The sequence below is a fragment of the Anopheles stephensi genome, chromosome 3 (assembly GCF_013141755.1).
Source record: "Anopheles stephensi strain Indian chromosome 3, UCI_ANSTEP_V1.0, whole genome shotgun sequence".
NCBI classification, from domain to species: Eukaryota; Metazoa; Arthropoda; class Insecta; order Diptera; family Culicidae; genus Anopheles; species Anopheles stephensi.
The window spans coordinates 22608843-22627721 of NC_050203.1; the positions used below are offsets into that span (position 1 = coordinate 22608843).

The 18879-nt window shown below is 42.8% G+C and overlaps 1 protein-coding gene across 12 annotated transcripts in view; it reads left to right on the forward strand.

The window, feature by feature from the left end:
* The window catches only part of LOC118509119 (E3 ubiquitin-protein ligase CBL), an 80670-nt gene that overhangs the window by 54113 nt on the left and 7678 nt on the right, over positions 1-18879 (forward strand). For 9 of the 12 annotated variants that reach the window (XM_036049290.1, XM_036049293.1, XM_036049296.1 and 6 more), the window contains 6 exons: positions 13458-13604; positions 13721-13864; positions 14036-14152; positions 14252-14376; positions 14485-14606; positions 14825-14965. In XM_036049290.1, coding sequence (XP_035905183.1) covers positions 13458-13604; positions 13721-13864; positions 14036-14152; positions 14252-14376; positions 14485-14606; positions 14825-14965 — 796 coding nt within the window. Of the gene's footprint in view, positions 1-13457; positions 13605-13720; positions 13865-14035; positions 14153-14251; positions 14377-14484; positions 14607-14824; positions 17726-18879 lie in introns of those variants that run through there. The other 3 variants (XM_036049300.1, XM_036049301.1, XM_036049303.1) reach the window with 1 other exon arrangement.

Here is an 18879-nt window from a genome sequence, read left to right on the forward strand (position 1 = left end):
GGTCCATCTGCAATTTTCCTTTTTTTCACCAGTCTCCAGGCTGTATTGTACAGTCAGTCTCTCCCTATCTCGCCCTGGTGCTTCCGGTGCACACCATCTACCACCAGCACCCGTCTCGACGTGTCGGTTTTGCTGCTGCCAAAGTAAAGCGAAAACCCACATGGATGAGTGTGTTGTTCACCACGGCCTAGCCCCCTTCATCCGCCATAATGGTCGGCGATGCATTTGCCACTGCACCCAGCATGACAGCAGCAGCAGCATGGGGCGTGTGTGTATGTATTTCTAATGTACACAAGCGGGCGAGACACGCAGTCGGAAGTGTTCTTCCGGTCAGCGATTGGTCGGTGTTCTGTTGCACTGACACTGACACTGGTAATGTAGTATGTTGGTGGGTCTCATGTGCGTGTGTGTGTGGTACTTTTTGTGCCCGACTGTTGAAAGAAAGTACACCAACGCCACGCCACATGTGAAAGGGAGAGTGGTGTTTGGTTCGAGTTTTTTTTAAGTTCTTCCGAGGGTTAGGTCAGAATAGCAACGTGTAGGATGGTGTAGGAGCGTTGGTGAGACAAGTGTGCTGAGTGGCACTCTCGTAACGTAACTTCGTTTGATCAGGTTGAGTTTGGACCATGGGAGTGCTGGTGGCGGCAACATTTTACCAAGTGGTCTGGTTTTCAATTTAACCCTCGAAATAACATTTTGACACGTACGTGAAGTTAAATGGGTCTTAGTGTGAAGGTTTAGTTTTTTGTAGACAATTTTTATTTTATACAGGATTTTGACCGATTTTTAAAGTCTACATGCAATAGGTACTATAAGAGCATGATGAGCAAACCATTCCAAGAATTGTGATCCTCATGATTTGCTTTATTAAAAAGATCTGAAGTCTTGTGAGGGCGGTAGATGCGACAGCGGCGCCGGTCTTCACACGGCTGGACCAGAGTTCAAGTCTCATCCGGGCCGTTCCTCCATAGTGAGTGTGGACTAACTATCCAACTATGCAATAACAACAAGGATCAAAATCATAATGCCTAAGAAAACTTTCAACAAAGAGGCCGCGCTGAGTCATTTATATTGACAATAGTATTCTTTTAACGATGTTTGTAGAGCTATTGTTTAAGTATCAACAATTAAAACCCTAGAATCGCTATTTATGTACAAGAATTTAACTGCAGGCTATTAATCAGTGTCCGGTAGACCTCAAATTAGAAGACCTGCCAGGAATAAAAAAAAAAGTCACTTATTGTATGATATATCGAGTTTGCCCCTGTCGGTATCATAAATTCGTTTCGATTGAACAATTATTGCTTCCTTTTGTTGATATACCCCCATAGCTCGTCGATCATGCTCTAGCCTTCCCTACCACGCTTCTAATGCAATCGAAGAATCGGTGCGTAAAATTGCCAACCCGAATGCACCAATTCGGAGGAGTGAGTGATTGGCGTTCAAATCAATTACCGTACGGTGGTTGGGCCACCTCCTCCCCCTACCCGGTCACCATTACCTGTGAAGCTCGCATGCCAAATCATAATCCACCGTAACCATAATCGACGAATTACTTGACCATCGATCAACTGTAACCGATAAGTGGGTTTCATATAGCGGGCAGCACGTGCTGTGTATTACAGAAGCGACTCAAATCACCCCAGTAGTTTGTGTCTGCACGTCAAAAAAAAAAAACGACAATCAACGCCCAACAGTCCATCTTCAAAGCGAACCATTTTGGATGTTCAATATCGAATATTTTCGGCATTTGCTAAATAAAAAGAGGAGAATCACACTCAGACAGCGATTCTATTCCCAATATGCTGGTCCACAATGCTCTGCTGAGTCCGGTCCGGTTCATCACTCGTGGTGTCAAGTGCGTTCGACGGAAGCCAAAGCGTCGAATTGGAGAATCTGTGTGACTTGACACAATAACCGGAAATGGGGTAAATGGGAGCGGTAGGGGGAGGGTGGCTTGTAGGGACGGGGGAGGAGCATGGTAATGTTTAACTGACGGCAAAGTGGTGGTTCAACAAGACGGGACAAAAAAAAACAGACCGGTTGTGTCACGCACACTCCCATGCGACGAGAGCGCGACAGATGATGACCTTCCGTATTTAACTCGCGGTCTGTGATTCTGTGTGACCCGTTTAGAAGATCCGCTTCGCATTACTCCGACCTTTTCCGAGCGAAAACCGAACCGAGGAATGAATCCCGCTAATAAGCGTGCCTTTTGGACCACGGTAACGTGTCTGAGAGGACCTTAAAGATCTCCGGATCACATCTCGGTATAACCAGAACCTTTCGAACAGATGCAGCAGAGTAAAAGTTGTAAAATTTAGAATATATTACCAAAAAAAACCGGTGGTGAATCTTATCGTATTCCCGGATCTGTTTGGTCCCCATCTCGCCCCACAACTGTCCGAAGTGACAGAATAGACATCTCATCAATGAATCGGCCTCGCACTACTACACACGCGTTCGAAGCCGGTTCCTTCTTCACTCCAAGCGACCTGAAACGCGATACGGTTTTGTTGGGGGAAGCAAGCGTTTTACGACCCTACACGAAGCATAAACCCTTTTCCAGCGATTTGGGATTCTGTGCCAACCGGATCTCAGAATATTTCAAGTGTGTGTCCCCTGCCCGAGCTCATCTCACGTCTGCCGGATTTTTTGTTCAGAGAACAAGCAAGAAAATGAATGAATGGATGTGTGTATGTGTGTCGACCGTCTGGCGCAGAACCTCTTTATGGCCCGAACCCGGAACATCAATGCGGGCGCCCGGAACATCAGTTGTTCGGAAGGTTCGGCTAAAATTATGCGGATATGTTTACCACCCTGGTACGGTGTGTGGATCCAACGGAATGGTTTCCCCGCTTGGGATGGCACAAATCGGGTATGGTGAGACTGTTTGTACAGTAGAGACTCCTCGATCAACCACCGACGAAACCACCATTAATCATATCAACGGCATTCCTTTAACCGTCGGGCGAACACTTCAAATGCACCAACCATCGGGTGACATCTATCGGAGGTCCATCACACTTGAAAAGGATTCAACGACCCGAACCGGGCACACACATTGTGTCGGGGTAGAGCACCAGAGCCGTCTTCACGGATGTGCTTGTCGAAGAACTTACCGCCGTGTTTGTGTTGTGGCTATCAAACGCGCGGGGTGGGAGGAACTAAAAGGGTTTCTGTTTGATTTTGCCTGTGCCCTTCTCGAGCACGGCGGAATATTTGATGGAATTCCATTGATTTTTTTTTTCCTCCGTGCCTCATCCCGTCGCGTTATCCTTCGCTGGTTGAGTTTTTATTATTCCTTTGTTTCAACCGCTTCCGCAATGCAATAAAGTGTTAGGCTGGAACGAGCAAAAAAAAACTTGAACAAACGTTGTGACTGTTTGTGATTCACTTCTAAACGACGTATGTGTGTGTTCGTTTGTCCCTGCAGGACATGGCCATGGTGATGGATGATTGCAGTTAACGCCCGTTTCACCCTGGTGCCATCAACGCCACCGCGCGCACAAGTTCGCAGATTGATATCTCCGGTTCCGGTTGCCTGTTAAAACAGTGGAGAAGGATACGCTGACACATACAGTTCTGGGGAGATTAATTTCTTCTACTTTTTCTTTTTGCTCTTTGATTTTGATGACCTAGCCTTGAAACTGTAATTGTACAACATGCTGGTTCATAGAGCTATCATAACTGTCCCTCTTCAACTTGCCAGTGTGTGTGTCTGAGAGGACGCCGTTTGTTTTTTATTAATCTTCAGGAAAAATATTTTCCACCCTTGAGATATGAGTGAGATGAAGAATTCTTTTTTTACGATTATGATCGGCTATAAACTTTATCTTCGGCCCCAGAGCAAAGATTGAATCACTGAAGTTACGAGCGATTGTCCCGTTCTAGGGAGAAAGAGAGACCCCTGATAGCATATCTCCTCGAGTGGAGGCTTTTATTACATCTCGGATGCAGGATTTGCCAGTATTTTTGTTTTCGTTATCGTCCTGCCAAAATCCTACTCATTTCGATTTTCAAGCAAGCAACAAGTAATACAGTATCGATCAGAGCATCTCCAAACAGCGTCAGCGTCGAGCGCGCAACAAATGGTCAATAAAAGTTTGAAAATATGGTTCGTTCGATAACTTCAGTTTTTATCGCCCAAATCTCCAGGGTAACACACGAGAGATGTCCTTTCGGCAAACAATTATGAATTTTTCCGAATGAAATTCGTATGCTGCAACACAGCACAATTAATGCGTGTTGTTAGAGTAGCAAAAAAAAAAACATAACACATCCTGTTGCTGACGGTGGTAGCCATTTACGATGGAAAAAAAGGCCTGTGGGCCTACATAGCTGTGCAAATTCAGCTTGAACGTGTTCGTGGAATCTCAGACAATTAAACAGAACACTTCGACATATTTTCTTTCCCCCACGGCTCTTTGTGCGGTTCGGAAGAACATTAAATTTTCAATGAGTTCGCGCTACGCAGGATGTGGTGATCGTATGGAAAATTTTATTACAGTATGTTGAATAGGATCACGTACGTCAATTTTAATATAACATATTTTAGCTTTACAAATTTTAGAACAATTTGTGTACTTTAATTCACCCTGAACTCCTTATTTGTATTTTTGAGTATCGAAAGAACTATAACTCTCAAATATTTTTGACAGATCAGAGCTAAACATGTGGCCTTCATAAGGGTTTAAAACGCTATCTATCCTACCAAGACTATCTCCCCGTTTAATTCTAGAAACCTCAAGAATCTTCTTCTTCTTCCTTGGCCCTGGGCATTTCTGGCTTTCTGTGACTAGATTTTACCCGTAGCAAAGTAGTCAGCCCTGCGGCGGTCCGGAGGCGATCTAGATGGGATTTGAACCCTGGTTCTGTCGTATGAAGACCGCTCTATGTGAACCATGCACAAATGTGATAAAAATAAAAAATCAGCTGCCATTTTGAAATGCTTCAAATTCCAAAATTGTCATCATGTAAATTGACAGATGACAGCTATCATTTTTCCAGTTAGAACTCGCACAATAAATCTACTAAAAGAGAAATGAATATATTATAGCATTTCACATAGAAATTCACTGTACAAATTCCTGCTTAACAGACTGTTTACTACCAATTCATACCTACCCCAAGTGCTCCTCACACTGATAAGAATGCTCAGAGTTTCAGAACCAAACCACAATGTGAGGTTCACTTCCAACAAGACTGGTGTTTACTTGCGCTGATGTGTGTGCGTTTCCACTCCGCAAGAACTTGATCCTCCCTACCTATACCTATGCCTGTCCCGAAATGACACGAGCTGCCTGCCGGTACCAGAACTCGACGAAACTGTGACTCACATGAAACTTCACCATAACTTTCTCCGTGGATTTGTGAAGATTGTGCTTTTAGCGCCGGTAAACGAAGACTTAGCTAGCTAGAGTCGTCGGCTGCCCCCCGAAGCTCTCATGGTTTGCTTTTCCGAATCGCCTACACCGTGCACGGTTTGTTTTTTCTCGTTCCCGAGAACTTTTGATCCTTCTTCCCGTGTATTAAGCGGCGTCTTCTGTTGCATTTTTAGTTTGCGTTTGTTGGACGTCGATTTTTCGGACGTCATTTCCAGGTTAAGGAATTCGTAGAATATCTGAGGATTCCAGTCGTTCTGCGAGCAGTCACACCCGCCTCCAGATGCCGCGAGACTCGCGTCTGATCAGCATCACGCTTTAATGGAACGAAAACAGCGTGAGACAGGCAGAGAGGATGCTGTTCAATAAATAGTACACGTGTGCCGACGACATTGTTCTGGTACGGTTTCTGTTTTGAGAAATGAGCGCTTGTACGCTTAATTGTTTGTTTAGAATTGATGGTGCTTTCGGTGGGGTAGCGATATTTCATCGCAATTGACATTTTTCTACACATTAAATAAATTCTAGCTAACAGAAGCGCTATCGATATACTTTTAAGCTACAGAAGCTATTGTATCGATTTCTTTGAAGGCGGGAAGGTTCCAGCATTTGTACGTGTGGGACAGACAACCTGAAAAATAAAACCGTTTTCCAGAATCAACCAACACTTGACAGTTCTGTATGACGTTAATCCATATATACTGACCCCCGATCGGCATCGGATAAGAGCTTGCAGCATTTGTATTACAATGTGGACGGGTAACGCCGCTTGGCTAACTTTGTTTTTCTACCGTTCTACACAAAATACGACTCGTGCAGTAACGTCGTATAGCTGCATCCCGGGGTCCTGTGTTTGGCATCGAGCACTTGTCTGACGAGGTGCCGGAACTTTGGCAAACCATCTCGTGCAAAGTTAAATTGCCACGCTGTCATTTCTTCTCGAAGGCGTGTATTTGACGAGAGAGCTACGAGAGGATGACTTGGTGAAGTTGAGATACACCCGCGCCCGGGGTACCACTCGTTATTGCTGTAAACACACAGCACAACTTTTACACCCCAACCAAGTGCTGGGCGTTGCGTGTCGTTGAAAATCGCGTTGTGCACCAAAAAAAAAAAAGAATGCTCTCATCTTCAAGATGCACTACACATACCACACTCGGGTCTGCTTATTCCACTCGGGAGAGATGGTTCCGGAAGTCTCCTGTATTCGGTGCCATAAATCAGGCTGGCTCTCTTCCTTCATCCAAGTGTGCTCGGGTGCACTTTAGCTTGCGAACGTATTTTCTCCACTATCTTCAAACCCCGCAATAGAGCTGCACTGTTGGAAAGATGGTGCAAGTGAAAGGACGCACCCACTATCATCCGGGACATCCTCCTACAAGAGATAAAACGACAAAATTGTATTTTTTCCCGCATTTTTACTTAGGTTGTTAACAAACTTAGAACTTCACCAGCCACCCGTTTTTGTGGTACCGGTACTTTCCTACTAGGAGTGAAGAACGGCACACAGTTACAGCTCGGAAGTAATGTGCATTTAATATGCAGCATCATCTGCATCGTTTCTCGTCCGGATTTGGTTTCACGCGCCAGCACAATGCAGCCACTGCCGGTTTGGACGACGGGAACTGTTGGAAAGTGCATCAAACTGTTGTCACCAACTGACGGCGACGAACCGTTGCAACATGTTGTTATCCTCTTACATGTGGGAAAGAGGATGAGACAGTGGTCCAGTTGGTGGACGTTTAGTGGCAAATTTCAAAGCATTTTGTTTTGAAGAATAATTTTACTGAAAGCAGTACTAAAATATTTTCTTGGGCTTGATATTAAAGCGCATGGCGTTCTAAACTTAATCTTTAATTTGTCATCAAATGAATGATGCCGTTGATATTTAGATAATTACTGCTTAATTATCCCATGACACATTTCTTCTTTCTAAAAGTGGTTTTACTTTCTGCTGTGGAAGGAACATTTTGAGCTAGGTATTTTATAACGACAGATTTCCGATCTACACTCTTGTGCACTTTGAAACAATTGAAATAATTGTTTAAATAATCAAGTAAACGTAAATATGGTATTAAAAAAGCATATCTATAAAAAAAATTATGTTGAAACTCTTCTTTTTTTTTCGTTCATTAATTCTTGTTTTATTTTATTTTTTCGGTAAACTTTTGGTCCTTGTTCTGTTCTCATGAATGTGAATGGTCTTTTCCCTTTGGTAATAACAGTCCATAGCTTTGATTTAGGCAAATAACCTTGCGACCATCAAATAATATAATTTAGTGTCAAAACTGTTGATATAAGCTACAATTTAATTAAAAAAATAGCTCTTCCGGTGTTCAGCTATTTTGCATCCTGAAAAATAAAAATAAAACACTTGTTTAATTGCAAACATTTTCAGAAAAATTTATGAAACTAATGCATTCTACCATGCAATTGAGGCATAAAATCTCTGAACATGTGTTAGTGAATTGTTAAATAGGAACAGAAAATTATAATATGAAAATATTTTCGAAAATTGTTTTTAATTAAGCAAATTAGATCGCTTGAATCTTTTTTTTAAATTAAAATGCTAAATTTTTCAAAAATATACTTTTTTTAAAGTAAAGTGTCCATTTTTTCTTCTAATTTTGACCACTGTGCGATAGGTCAGCCGTATGTCGGACGTTACGATAAGAGACCCGTTTTGCATCCATATATTAATGGATACGATGCATAAAGTAAACTGTTTCGTAATGATATTATAGTATGTGCATAATACATTTTATGTTTCCACATCCTAGGCGTCGCTTGTGTGTAGGTAGATTTTCCTTTCCTTTTTAAAGCTTTCAACAAGCATTGATTGATTTATTTTCTTCCTTCCTGTGAGCTTTTTTGTTCGTTGTTCCACAAAAGAAAATCTTTCTCCCAAAAAAAAAGACGCTCTATGCCGCTCCATCCGTTGTAAAATTATCTCGATCACAATTTAAACCTTTTCTTCTTGCCTTCCAAATTGCCTCTATATCATTTATTCTCTTTCAACAACAATCCCAAAGTCAGTGACCGTATGTGAAGACATAATTTTACCCAGATAAGAATCGACTAGAGAAACGAGTTCTAGGTTCTGTGCGAGGACCAGTTCGTGAAAGTCCAAGAAAAAAAGTAGAGTGTGTGGTAAATTAACAGCGCATCACATGGGTGCATGAAACCTAGGGCGAGCCAGGTTCCTGCGTGTGGCCATTTCTTCCAATCCGCCATTCCTTTACTTTCGTAAGAAAAGGGTGCTAGCTTTGCAGTCCACCGGGAATCGGAATCTTACTGAGGGAGCGTAGAAGATACAACTCCCCACGGTGCAGTTCCTTTTAAACGCCAAATTGATCATTATCTTTAGGTCGGATTTCATTAATTTAATATATCAAACTCGGGGCGATAGGATGAAAAAGAAAGGATTGTCCTGCGCTTCTCATCCTTTAGGCACTGTTTGTCTGCCAGTCTCTCTATACTTCCCGGGACCAACTACAAATGACGTAGAGAGTTCATCTTTTTCCCTATTCTATTTGTACCACGTCCATAAATCCATTGAAATCTAATGAGCATTTCAACGCCCCAACCATACCGGACTTTTCCAGGCCGCTTGTTGCGTCACACCACACTGCTTCTGGCGTGGAAAGCACAGCCAGCATTAATTGATTTATGCACTTCATTGTGCATCTGTATCTTGTGCCTGGTGAAGGTGGTATAATTTAATGAAAGTAAGCCTTTTTTGCTGTCGCTGCTTCTTTTGCCCATCACACCTACTCACCCACCTAACTTTCATCCTTTGCTGGGAGGAATAGAGCGAAGGCTTAGACACGTCCTTCCGGAATCCCGGCAGCGGCGTGTTGATGGCATTATATTCTTTACACGAGGATACTTTTTTTAAACTTCCTTCCCGCGGGTGGACCGGTCGGTGAACCATGTGTCACAACTGTGTGTGTGTTGAGTGGGTGGCTTAGAGAAAGAGAGAGAAAGGAAAAACCAAATGGAAAAACAACCTTTCGCAGCAACGCACTGTAAAAAGTCATGAAATACCGGCAGATAGAGAGGCGCCCAGGATGGATTTGTTTTTCCCTGTTTCATTTCTGTGTTACCTTTCCAACTTTTTTCATTTCTATCCTCACGTGTGTCAGGAATCCTTTTTTGTGTATATGTTTTAGCTCAAAGCCTCTAACGCAAAGTGTGAGTGGAAAAAACAACACCCGGAGTAAAAGGTGGCGAAAAGCACATCCATTAAAAGCTGGGAAGTAAATTAAAAGTGATTGCTTTTTGCTGCCCGTCAAGTCCACCAACCCTTTTTTTCTTTCCCCGTTTTTTCGCACCCCCCCCCCCCCCTTTTTCCCACCCCTCCTTCTAAAAGCTATGGTATGTACTAGAGAAAAAGCGAAGTGATTTTTTTTATAAAAGAAACAAATCTTACTTGGCGGGCCGCCACCGGTATGACAAGGACCCTTTTGCCACTTGTTTTTTTTTTTTTTTCGAGCCGTAAGTACATTATGCTACCGGGGGTTTGTCGAGTATTTCTTTTACTCCTTTCAGAGGTGAAAGGAGTCCTGGTTGTTTTTTTTTTCTATGGTCCCCTCAATTGTGGCACCTTTTGGAGAGAGCTGTGAAGGATTTTGTTTGTAAGAACTTGTTTTTCTATGATTCATTTTTGTTACTTATCACAACACACACACACACACCACACAATAAGAGAACGAAAGACAGCTTGCAAGTGTGGGAAAAGCTTTCCAAGAAACGGTGTCGATCGGCTTGAAGGAAATCACTCTGAAATTTGTCAGCCAAATCAAAAATCGTATCTGCTCTTATCCGAGGAAAAGGCGGGAAATTTGAAAAGCGCACCCACCGAGAAAACTTTGTCCCACGCTTGTCGGTGGACAACGGACACACAGAGAGAAAATGTGTGTGTGTGCGATGCCCTTCCGACTGTGGGCCGTTTGCACCTTTTCTATGTAGGTTTTCTTTTTAAATTTTCTTTTTTTCTGTCTCTCTCCAAAAGTTGCTGTGATTTTCTCCCAGGTTTTTTTCACCCCCTTTTTGCACCTGTCTCTCTGTCTGTGTGCGACCCTGAACCCAAAATGGAAACGCGCAGGATGTGGGCGCAAAAATTGCAAACAAACGAAACGGGGGCGACCGACAGGGAGAATCGGGGTTGGTTTTCCCATCCTGCCCGCCCATCGTCCTTATCACTTGTTTTCCTTTGTGTGGGGTGGTTGGTTAGTTGTACAGAGGAGAGTTGTTTTGTTAGCCATGGTTCGTTCTTTGTCATTTGTTATACGTCCCTGTTACAGCCTGTTTTTTATTATTGTTGTGGTAAGAGTAATTGTTAACGAATTCCCTTTTCTTAGTTTAGTGGAGGTCTGGGTTGGCGAACCCTGCAAACCAGAGCTTTTTGTTGTTGTTTGCAATAAACAACGGGTTTCGCTAATTTTGTCCCATCCGATAAGCGGGGATAAAATAATCGAGACAGTCGTATTTTGAATTCTATTTTAAAGACGGCGAATAACTAACAGTCCCCGTGATTGGAAGGGTCTGCCATAAATATTTTCACAAACGTTGGATGGAGGGTGTGTGATTTCCTCTTTCGCACGCGCACACCCACCGTTATCCTTTTTTTCTGCCGTATCCTTGAATGCTTTCTGATGCAAAAAGTCATCATTAAAATGCAGGTAAAAAAGGCTCGTCGTCGTACGGTGGTGGAGTGGGGTGCTACCTACCGTGCCGTGTCGATGTTTCCCTTATCATCTGCATCCAGTCGGAGGAGTCTAGGCTAGAAATGTTGGAGGCAGGCTATAAAAGGATTCGAACGGTTTTTTTTTGTGCCTGTGTGTTGCTGCAAGCCTATGAAAAGTCTTTCTTCACTTTTGCAATAACGAACAAAGCACGGCTTTATGGAGTGTTCAGTGGAGACTGGATGGAAACTGGATGGACTGGATGTAAATAACTCGATTATGACAAAATGGAGTTTTCTACATATAAACGATCGAACGAACGAAAATTATTTTCCTATTTAAAGTAATATACAGATACATTATTTTAACTTACCTCGAAACGATTCGAATCCAAGAATAGCTTTGACTGTCTCAAAAAAACAAGTCTGTTAAATTTAAACATCGACGGTGATGTGCGACTGCAGCCTTCTTCACCGTGATGATGGCGCAACGATTTTCCACACTCCTCCACAGCGCAACCGTTTCGACCATATGTGATGAAGGGATGAGTTTTTAATGATGAGAATTTCCTGGCACCCCCAATCCCATCTCCCCTTTTTTTATCAACCGCACCTCACCTCATTCCAAACGGCGGGTGGAAAAGCATCATTAAGCTTAAGTGTGTATGGGGTGTATGGGGAAGCGGAGGCACACGAAAGGAGACCCGCACAGACTGCTACAGGAAGGAGCTTCTTCAAGGTGAAATGATGAGTTCTTAAGACGACGGTGGGTTTGGGGTGGGGGGGGGGGGGGTGGGATGAGATGTCTCTAGCCGGCTGTTCACCGTGGCGCTAATGAAGTGGAATGAAATGGAAGCAAATGGTTCAAATTCAGTTCCCTTTTCAATCTCGCGTCAATCCAGCCAGAGCATAACTGAAAATCGTATCCCATTGCCGTAATGAGGAATTGATTCGTTTGTGTGTCTGTGCGTTGTAAAATTCATTCCTCTCGAACGGTGGAGTTTTGTTTTTTTTTTTTTTTGTCTCGCTATATTCCTTTTCCTCTTCTGCACCTTTAAGCATATTGGAGTGATTTGTAATTATTCATGACGCACTGTCTAATTACTTTACTGGGGGTTCCATCCCACTCGCGAACTGGACCCGGTCTACGAATTAATCATCAGTTCAAGAGGCTACTACATTAACGAAGCCGCCGGTGTAAGTCGTGCCGGCTGATGATGAGTACACAGACGGGATGGGGACGCGATGGGGCTTCGCGTCGGTAAATGTTTGGCGACGATTGTGCTACCGTGCTACTAGTACGCGACATGAAAGGCATCTTGAAAGCAACGGGGAAAACGATTGGAAGTGCACTTGAAACCGTCGTTATGCAAAATCATTTTAAACTTCAATTAAACTGTGCGAAGTGTTATCAATCAAACTTAGAACGGTAAACTCTCCGGCCCGCAGAGCAAATAGAATGTTTTAGACAAAATGAGATGACAATGAGTCGAAAATAGATAAGCAAACTAAGCTATTTATAGAATTTGAACTAAAAAACGGTAATCTGAGGAGAGATCCTTTACCTGCAGGACTTCAAATGGAGCTCATAGTCGTGATGACCTGTGCTGAGCCTTCGAACAAACTCACTCGCTTCTGAAGACAGGATTCTAAACCTTTCCAAAGAACCTTAGCTAATTTTTGACAATATTGAAGATGATTTACATTCTTTAGATTCTTCTTCTCCTTGCTTGGACCTACAGCCTCGAGAGGTCTGGGCCTGCCATTTCTAGTTTTCTGTGACTTGATTTTATCCATAGTAAAGTAGTCAGCCTTACGTACGGTCTGGATGGGTTTTGAAGCTCGGTCCTGTCGTCTGAAACCCCGCGTTATTGCCTCTGCCACAGAAACGTCCCCGGATTCTTAAGATTCTTTAGATTATGCCATCGAATAATTCCACGATAAAAAAATATTGGGAACGGAACGTTTCCTGAGACTCCAGAGATACGTTCAGAATTTGAGGCACAAACATGTACATCCTCTTGATAGGCTTGTGCGGTTTGAGTGGCCCGACTGCACTGCAAATCTTTGATATTTTTCTATCAAAATCGTCCAGTTGGGCGGAAAAATTCTGAGCTCTAGTTATCTCATGTTCGCAGCACTGACTATTTATAGCTGCTGGAATAATCAAGTCTAAGAGGCCAGGAATCCAGTCATGGAAGCAGGTCACGTCCTCCTAAATTTGTAGTGCAAAGCAGGAAGAAGATGGCTTAAGTCCATGGTTCTGCTCTTAGACTAGATATCTTACAAAATTTACTTCACAATTGATGTTTTGTTATATTTCAGTTAAGCAACTATAAATACTAACCTCTCCTTCTTTCACGCTTGTTTTCCAATTTCTTCCGCAGCACGCTCGTACCGTGGAAATTGTTCCGGTTCGAGCTTTCCCTAGTGCATCCGATCTCCTCCGGACTGGAAGCGATGGCGCTTAAAACCACCATAGACTTAACGTGCAATGATTATATATCAAATTTTGAATTTGATGTGTTTACAAGGTAAGTGCTGCACAGCAACCGAACGTAAATCGAGAAACGATATTTATTTATGATCTTTCTTTTTTTTTTCTCTCTCTCTCTCTCTCTCTCTCTCTTCCCATCTGTTTTTTTTGCAGGCTGTTTCAACCGTGGAATACGTTGCTGAGAAATTGGCAAATCCTTGCTGTGACCCATCCGGGCTACGTAGCTTTCCTAACCTACGACGAAGTCAAAGCACGCTTACAAAAGTATATCACTAAGGCTGGTAGTTATGTTTTCAGGTAAGGAAAGCCAATCTTCTCTATCCTTGCCCTGTTCGACGGATATCGAAGTTTGGGCGATTCTGTACGCGATAGCAGAGCTTATCGTTTGGTCCCGGAGGAGCAATAACGCGAAGGATTATTAATGTTTTAATTAATTTCCCGTTTTCTTCGCCCGACGATCGGCAACAGATTATCCTGCACACGGTTAGGGCAGTGGGCGATAGGGTACGTGACGCAAGAGGGGGAAATCCTGCAGACGATCCCACAAAATAAGTCATTATGTCAAGCTTTACTAGATGGCCATAGGTAAGCGAATCTTTGAAAAAGGAGCGACCAGCAAACAAGGTCACCAAGTCTAACGCATTTCTTTTCTTCGCTCCATTCCATTTCTTTGGCACCACACAGGGAAGGGTTCTATCTGTACCCCGATGGTAAACCGAACAATCCGGACCTTTCGTTTGCCGTGCAGAGTCCACTAGAAGACCATATCACCGTGACACAGGAACAGTATGAACTGTACTGCGAAATGGGTACGTAACGCGACGGTTTTGCTTGAGAACCGGCCACCTTCACCTCCCCGGCCATGCTAATGAGAAGCCTGCTGCTGACCTTTCGTTTTCTCCTTTTCGCCTTCACAGGAAGCACCTTCCAGCTGTGCAAAATCTGTGCAGAAAACGATAAGGACATACGTATCGAACCGTGCGGCCATCTGCTATGTACACCCTGCCTAACGGCCTGGCAGGTGGACTCCGAGGGTCAGGTAAGTCGTGCTTGCGCCTGTGTGTATGTGTGGGATGATGTTGGCTGATGACCTTCACGTGGTGCGGAGGTGACGACGAGTGAAGCGTCAAGCTGTGACAGCACCTGTCATTCCATCCAACTCCCCGCCCAAACGCCCCGAGGGACCACTACTACTGATGTGTAATGTGCCATAAAACCTAATGTGTCACCTTTTCTCTCTGCCGCGTACCTTTGCAGGGTTGTCCGTTCTGTCGGGCGGAAATCAAGGGCACGGAACAGATCGTGGTCGATGCGTTTGATCCGAAGCGACAGCACAATCGCAATTCGGCGAACGGACGCCAGCAGCTACAGAACGACGATCACGATGACGATACGGAGGTACTGTGAGCGATTCCCATCCAAACAACCACTCATCCCAACCACACACCACCACCCTTCTCCTATCTCTACTGCTACCGTGTTGCTCTGTGTGTCTGTCTCTCTGTGTAATGCGTTTGTATGTGTGTGCGTGTGTATGTGTGTTATTATCGTTGTGCTCCAGCCCGCCCGCCCCGTACGCTCGTTCCAGTGCCCGCCTGCCCGCCCCTTTTCTCACAACTTCATGCGCCCGGAAGCGTATCCTGTCGATATTACACCGGGTCCCTCTCATCAACCATCAAAACCAACCCACTCACCCACCTTACCGGTATCACTTGTCTCAGGATCTTTGCATCCTTGTAGTGCATTTACAACACCTCCCAAGTTCAGTACCGTTATTCTGTGTGTGTGTTCAAGAAGTGGCACCCGGTAGTCCATGCCCTCATCCTCCTTGTGGGTTGACAGTTATACTCCCTTTCGTAGAATTACGCGCTCTGTTTTGCCTGCATTTTAAAATTCTACTTCATTCATTACAAATGCCATTCGCTATATCCTTTCCTGTCGCGATGCAATTAAATGCAACGATTGTTTTTGTTTTGTTTTCTGCTGCACGTTTAGTTACGCACGCCGCTTCTTACTGTAAAATTAAATGCAATTTAACTTTGTTAATCATCATCCATCCGTAAGCCATCCAGTAAAATGTTTCTCGCGCGTTTACGGTTCTTCGGGTTTGCGCAATCGATCGAAATTCACAGCCCGCAGCATAGTATGCACAGAAAGGGAAAGGATTTGCTTCACTTCTAGAGGGGAGGTCGTGCTGTGTGATTGAATGAATTTTGGGAATAATTCCATATTTGCACTACATTTAGTGTGTGTTAGTCCGTATTTCTGTTTAGCCAAATTTTGTTCATTTATAGCTAGGGTTAAGTTTTGCGATAAGTTTCGCTTACGCGTGTCTACAATAGTGTGGCGCAACAACAGTTCTGTTTTCTTCGTTCGTTTTTTATTGCAACCACAGTATGAAAACTAAATCATTCAGAAAATCTTCTATTACAGTACAGGCAATTTTCTTATGAAATCATTGTAAAATACAGGGATGTTTCAGTTGATATTGTAAAAGCATCGATCGTTTTTTTTAAGCTCTTTACAAGAAATCATTAACAAATCTAGTTACCATGAGAACGGCGTAAGATGGTAGGCGAATCAATTGCCTTTTATTGTGAATTTGCCAGATGATATTGTAATTGTAGCCAATGAAATTTTGCACGTCATTTCAGAGCTTTGAACGCCTTGCAGAAAATCGGTGGTGCACGAATTGTAATTTTATCGATATCATCTGCTTCGATTACAATATCAACTGGTAACTTCACAGTAAAAGGTAATTAGTTCGCCTATCGTCTAGGAGCCGTTACCATGTTAACTAGCTTTGTTTACCATCGAATCTAAGAAGCTTAAAAAAAAGATCGATTCTTTTACATTATCAACTGAAAACCCCCGTAATAGATTATTTGTATGTTGGACACTTTTTAAAATAGAACAAAAAAAAACAGGAAAAAAACTTATATTAGTGCACCAGTTCGTCTTATTCCACTCATTTAGTAGCTAGCTTCCAATACCAGTATGTTCAGCTTAATAAAAAAAATCTCCGAGCAACGATTGCTTGCAAACCGTAAGATTAAGCCCCGTCGAATAAGCAACCGATAATACTCTTCCGCGTACGAATAAATGCAATACCGCCGCTAGACAGAGGCTTCCAAGAACCGAACCCGTAGCACGAAACGACGATAGCAGATCGAAAAAGGGGATGGACTTGTACAGCTAGCAGATTGTACATACCGAAGGGTGAAGGCCTTTAAACTGGCAAATGAAATTAAAAAAAAAGAAAACATAAACTGTAACTGCCACGCAACGGGGGAAAAAATTAAACAAGTATAATACATTGTAAACCTTGTGATGATTAGCGCGAATATTAGTAATTAAACAATGTGGCCTTGAAATTAGTAGTACTATAGAGCGGCGGCTTCAGTAAAAGCGGTTCGTCGCGTGTGTCAGCGGTCGATATAGGGTTAGGGTTAGTGATATGTAGCAAACTTAAGTCTAGATAAGCTATATACGTTTTCGAAACAAATTTCTGTACTCTGCTGCGATCAGAGAGAGAGAGATGCCATTTATTTGCTTTTGAATGTGAACATGTGTTTTTTGGCGGTATTTCTTTTCCTTTTTGTAATTTTTTTTGTACTTCATTGTTCTTCAATTAAAAACGGTAGCCACAACATCATCCTCTCTGGTCTCGACATATGTACAAACCTGCAAGAAAAGCATTGTGTTCCCTATCTGTTTCCAGTATCCACAGTCTGTGTCACGTCTAGTAGAGATTAAGATATTTATTTAAACCAGTTCAAAAACAGTATCTGCCTATCTGATCGATCTCGGAGGTAGAACTGCTTTTTATGGTGCCTATCGTATCGCAAGTAATAGACGCTCGACGCGGTCAGCAAAATCAGTAACCAATACAAGCTTAAAGGTTTTAAACGATAGACCATTTTACAGCACAATCCATACAATTAGACAAAAAAAAATCAGCGAACAACTGATGTGAAGAGGTTTTCCCTATTTTTTTTTTCTATTCTAGCAAAACGTGACAGGAAATCCGAATGATGATTATATACATATACTTTAGTTTGCGCAACAAGAGCATAGTTTAGATAGATAGTTTAAATTTTTCGTTCAGTAAGTTCCCATTATGGATAAAATAAAAACGAAGCATAAGAACAAACAAAACCGCGTGAATGAGAGAAAGTTTTCCCACTCGATAATGGCGCGCTCCCGTCGTCGTCCCGTGTTGTGTTTGTATCACCGATAGATCGTTTTATACTGTAGTCTTTTTTGTGTTATTGGTTTATTTTAGTATTTTTTTTACCTTATTTCCATCACCCTTTTAGAGGAACTTCCTCGTATCACCGAACAACACTTTACCATCACGTAATCATGATCATCTACTCTACTAAGGTCACCCAATATTGGAATGAAATTTTATAACTTTCTGCATGCCAATCTGTTTGTGTGTTTGATTTGTTCTGTTGTGATGCGTTGTAAGCTAATTACTAAATGGTTCAATCCTTTGTGCTGAATTGTGGGGGTAGTACGTACACACTGCTGTGTGTAGGCAGATTAGTTAAGTTCGTGTATTTTAATTGAATATTGCTAGTGTGGAAACACATGCCATTCGAATATAGTCGTGCCCACTCACACACGCAAGCAAGCACCCTTGCAAAGCCGACTTTCTATTACACAAATAACAAACAATAAAAGGATTAAAGCCGGCCTGCAGTATTGCTGTGTGGCACTATATGGTTCTATACCAGGGTTTTTCGCTTGGTGTACATCAGTCAAGCCGGCCAATAGGGTCATAGCAGTGACAATAACAAATAATTCATTTTCCGACGAAAAATGTACAACAGAAAAAATCGAAATCGAAAAGCCCACACCGCCCCACTATTATTATTATCGCGGACGCGCTCGTGCACGGTGCGTTACCCGCAAATGAAGCCGAATGTGTGTTCATAAATCATGCATAACTTTCAGGCGCATAACACGAAAAACACAGCCCCCGAGAAGCGTTACGTGCGCTGAGAGCCAGTGTGTGTGTAGGCGCAACGGATTGTTTAGAGTAGGAAAAAAAGTTTAAAAAATGATAATTTAAACATTTTTGATGAATATAAACATAAAAATGGCCGAAAAGTAAGGGCAAAAATTAAGAAGGCTTTCAAAACAAAACCAGACGTTGAAAGGAATATTTTTTTGCATTTTTCCACCCAAACTTTCGTACCCTTAAGTGAGTGCTGTGCAGCTGCTAATGTACTCACCAACAACTCCATGATCCTGCTCCACTCTAAAGCTCCAGAAAACACTTTGCCACCGCCAATTCTGGGGAC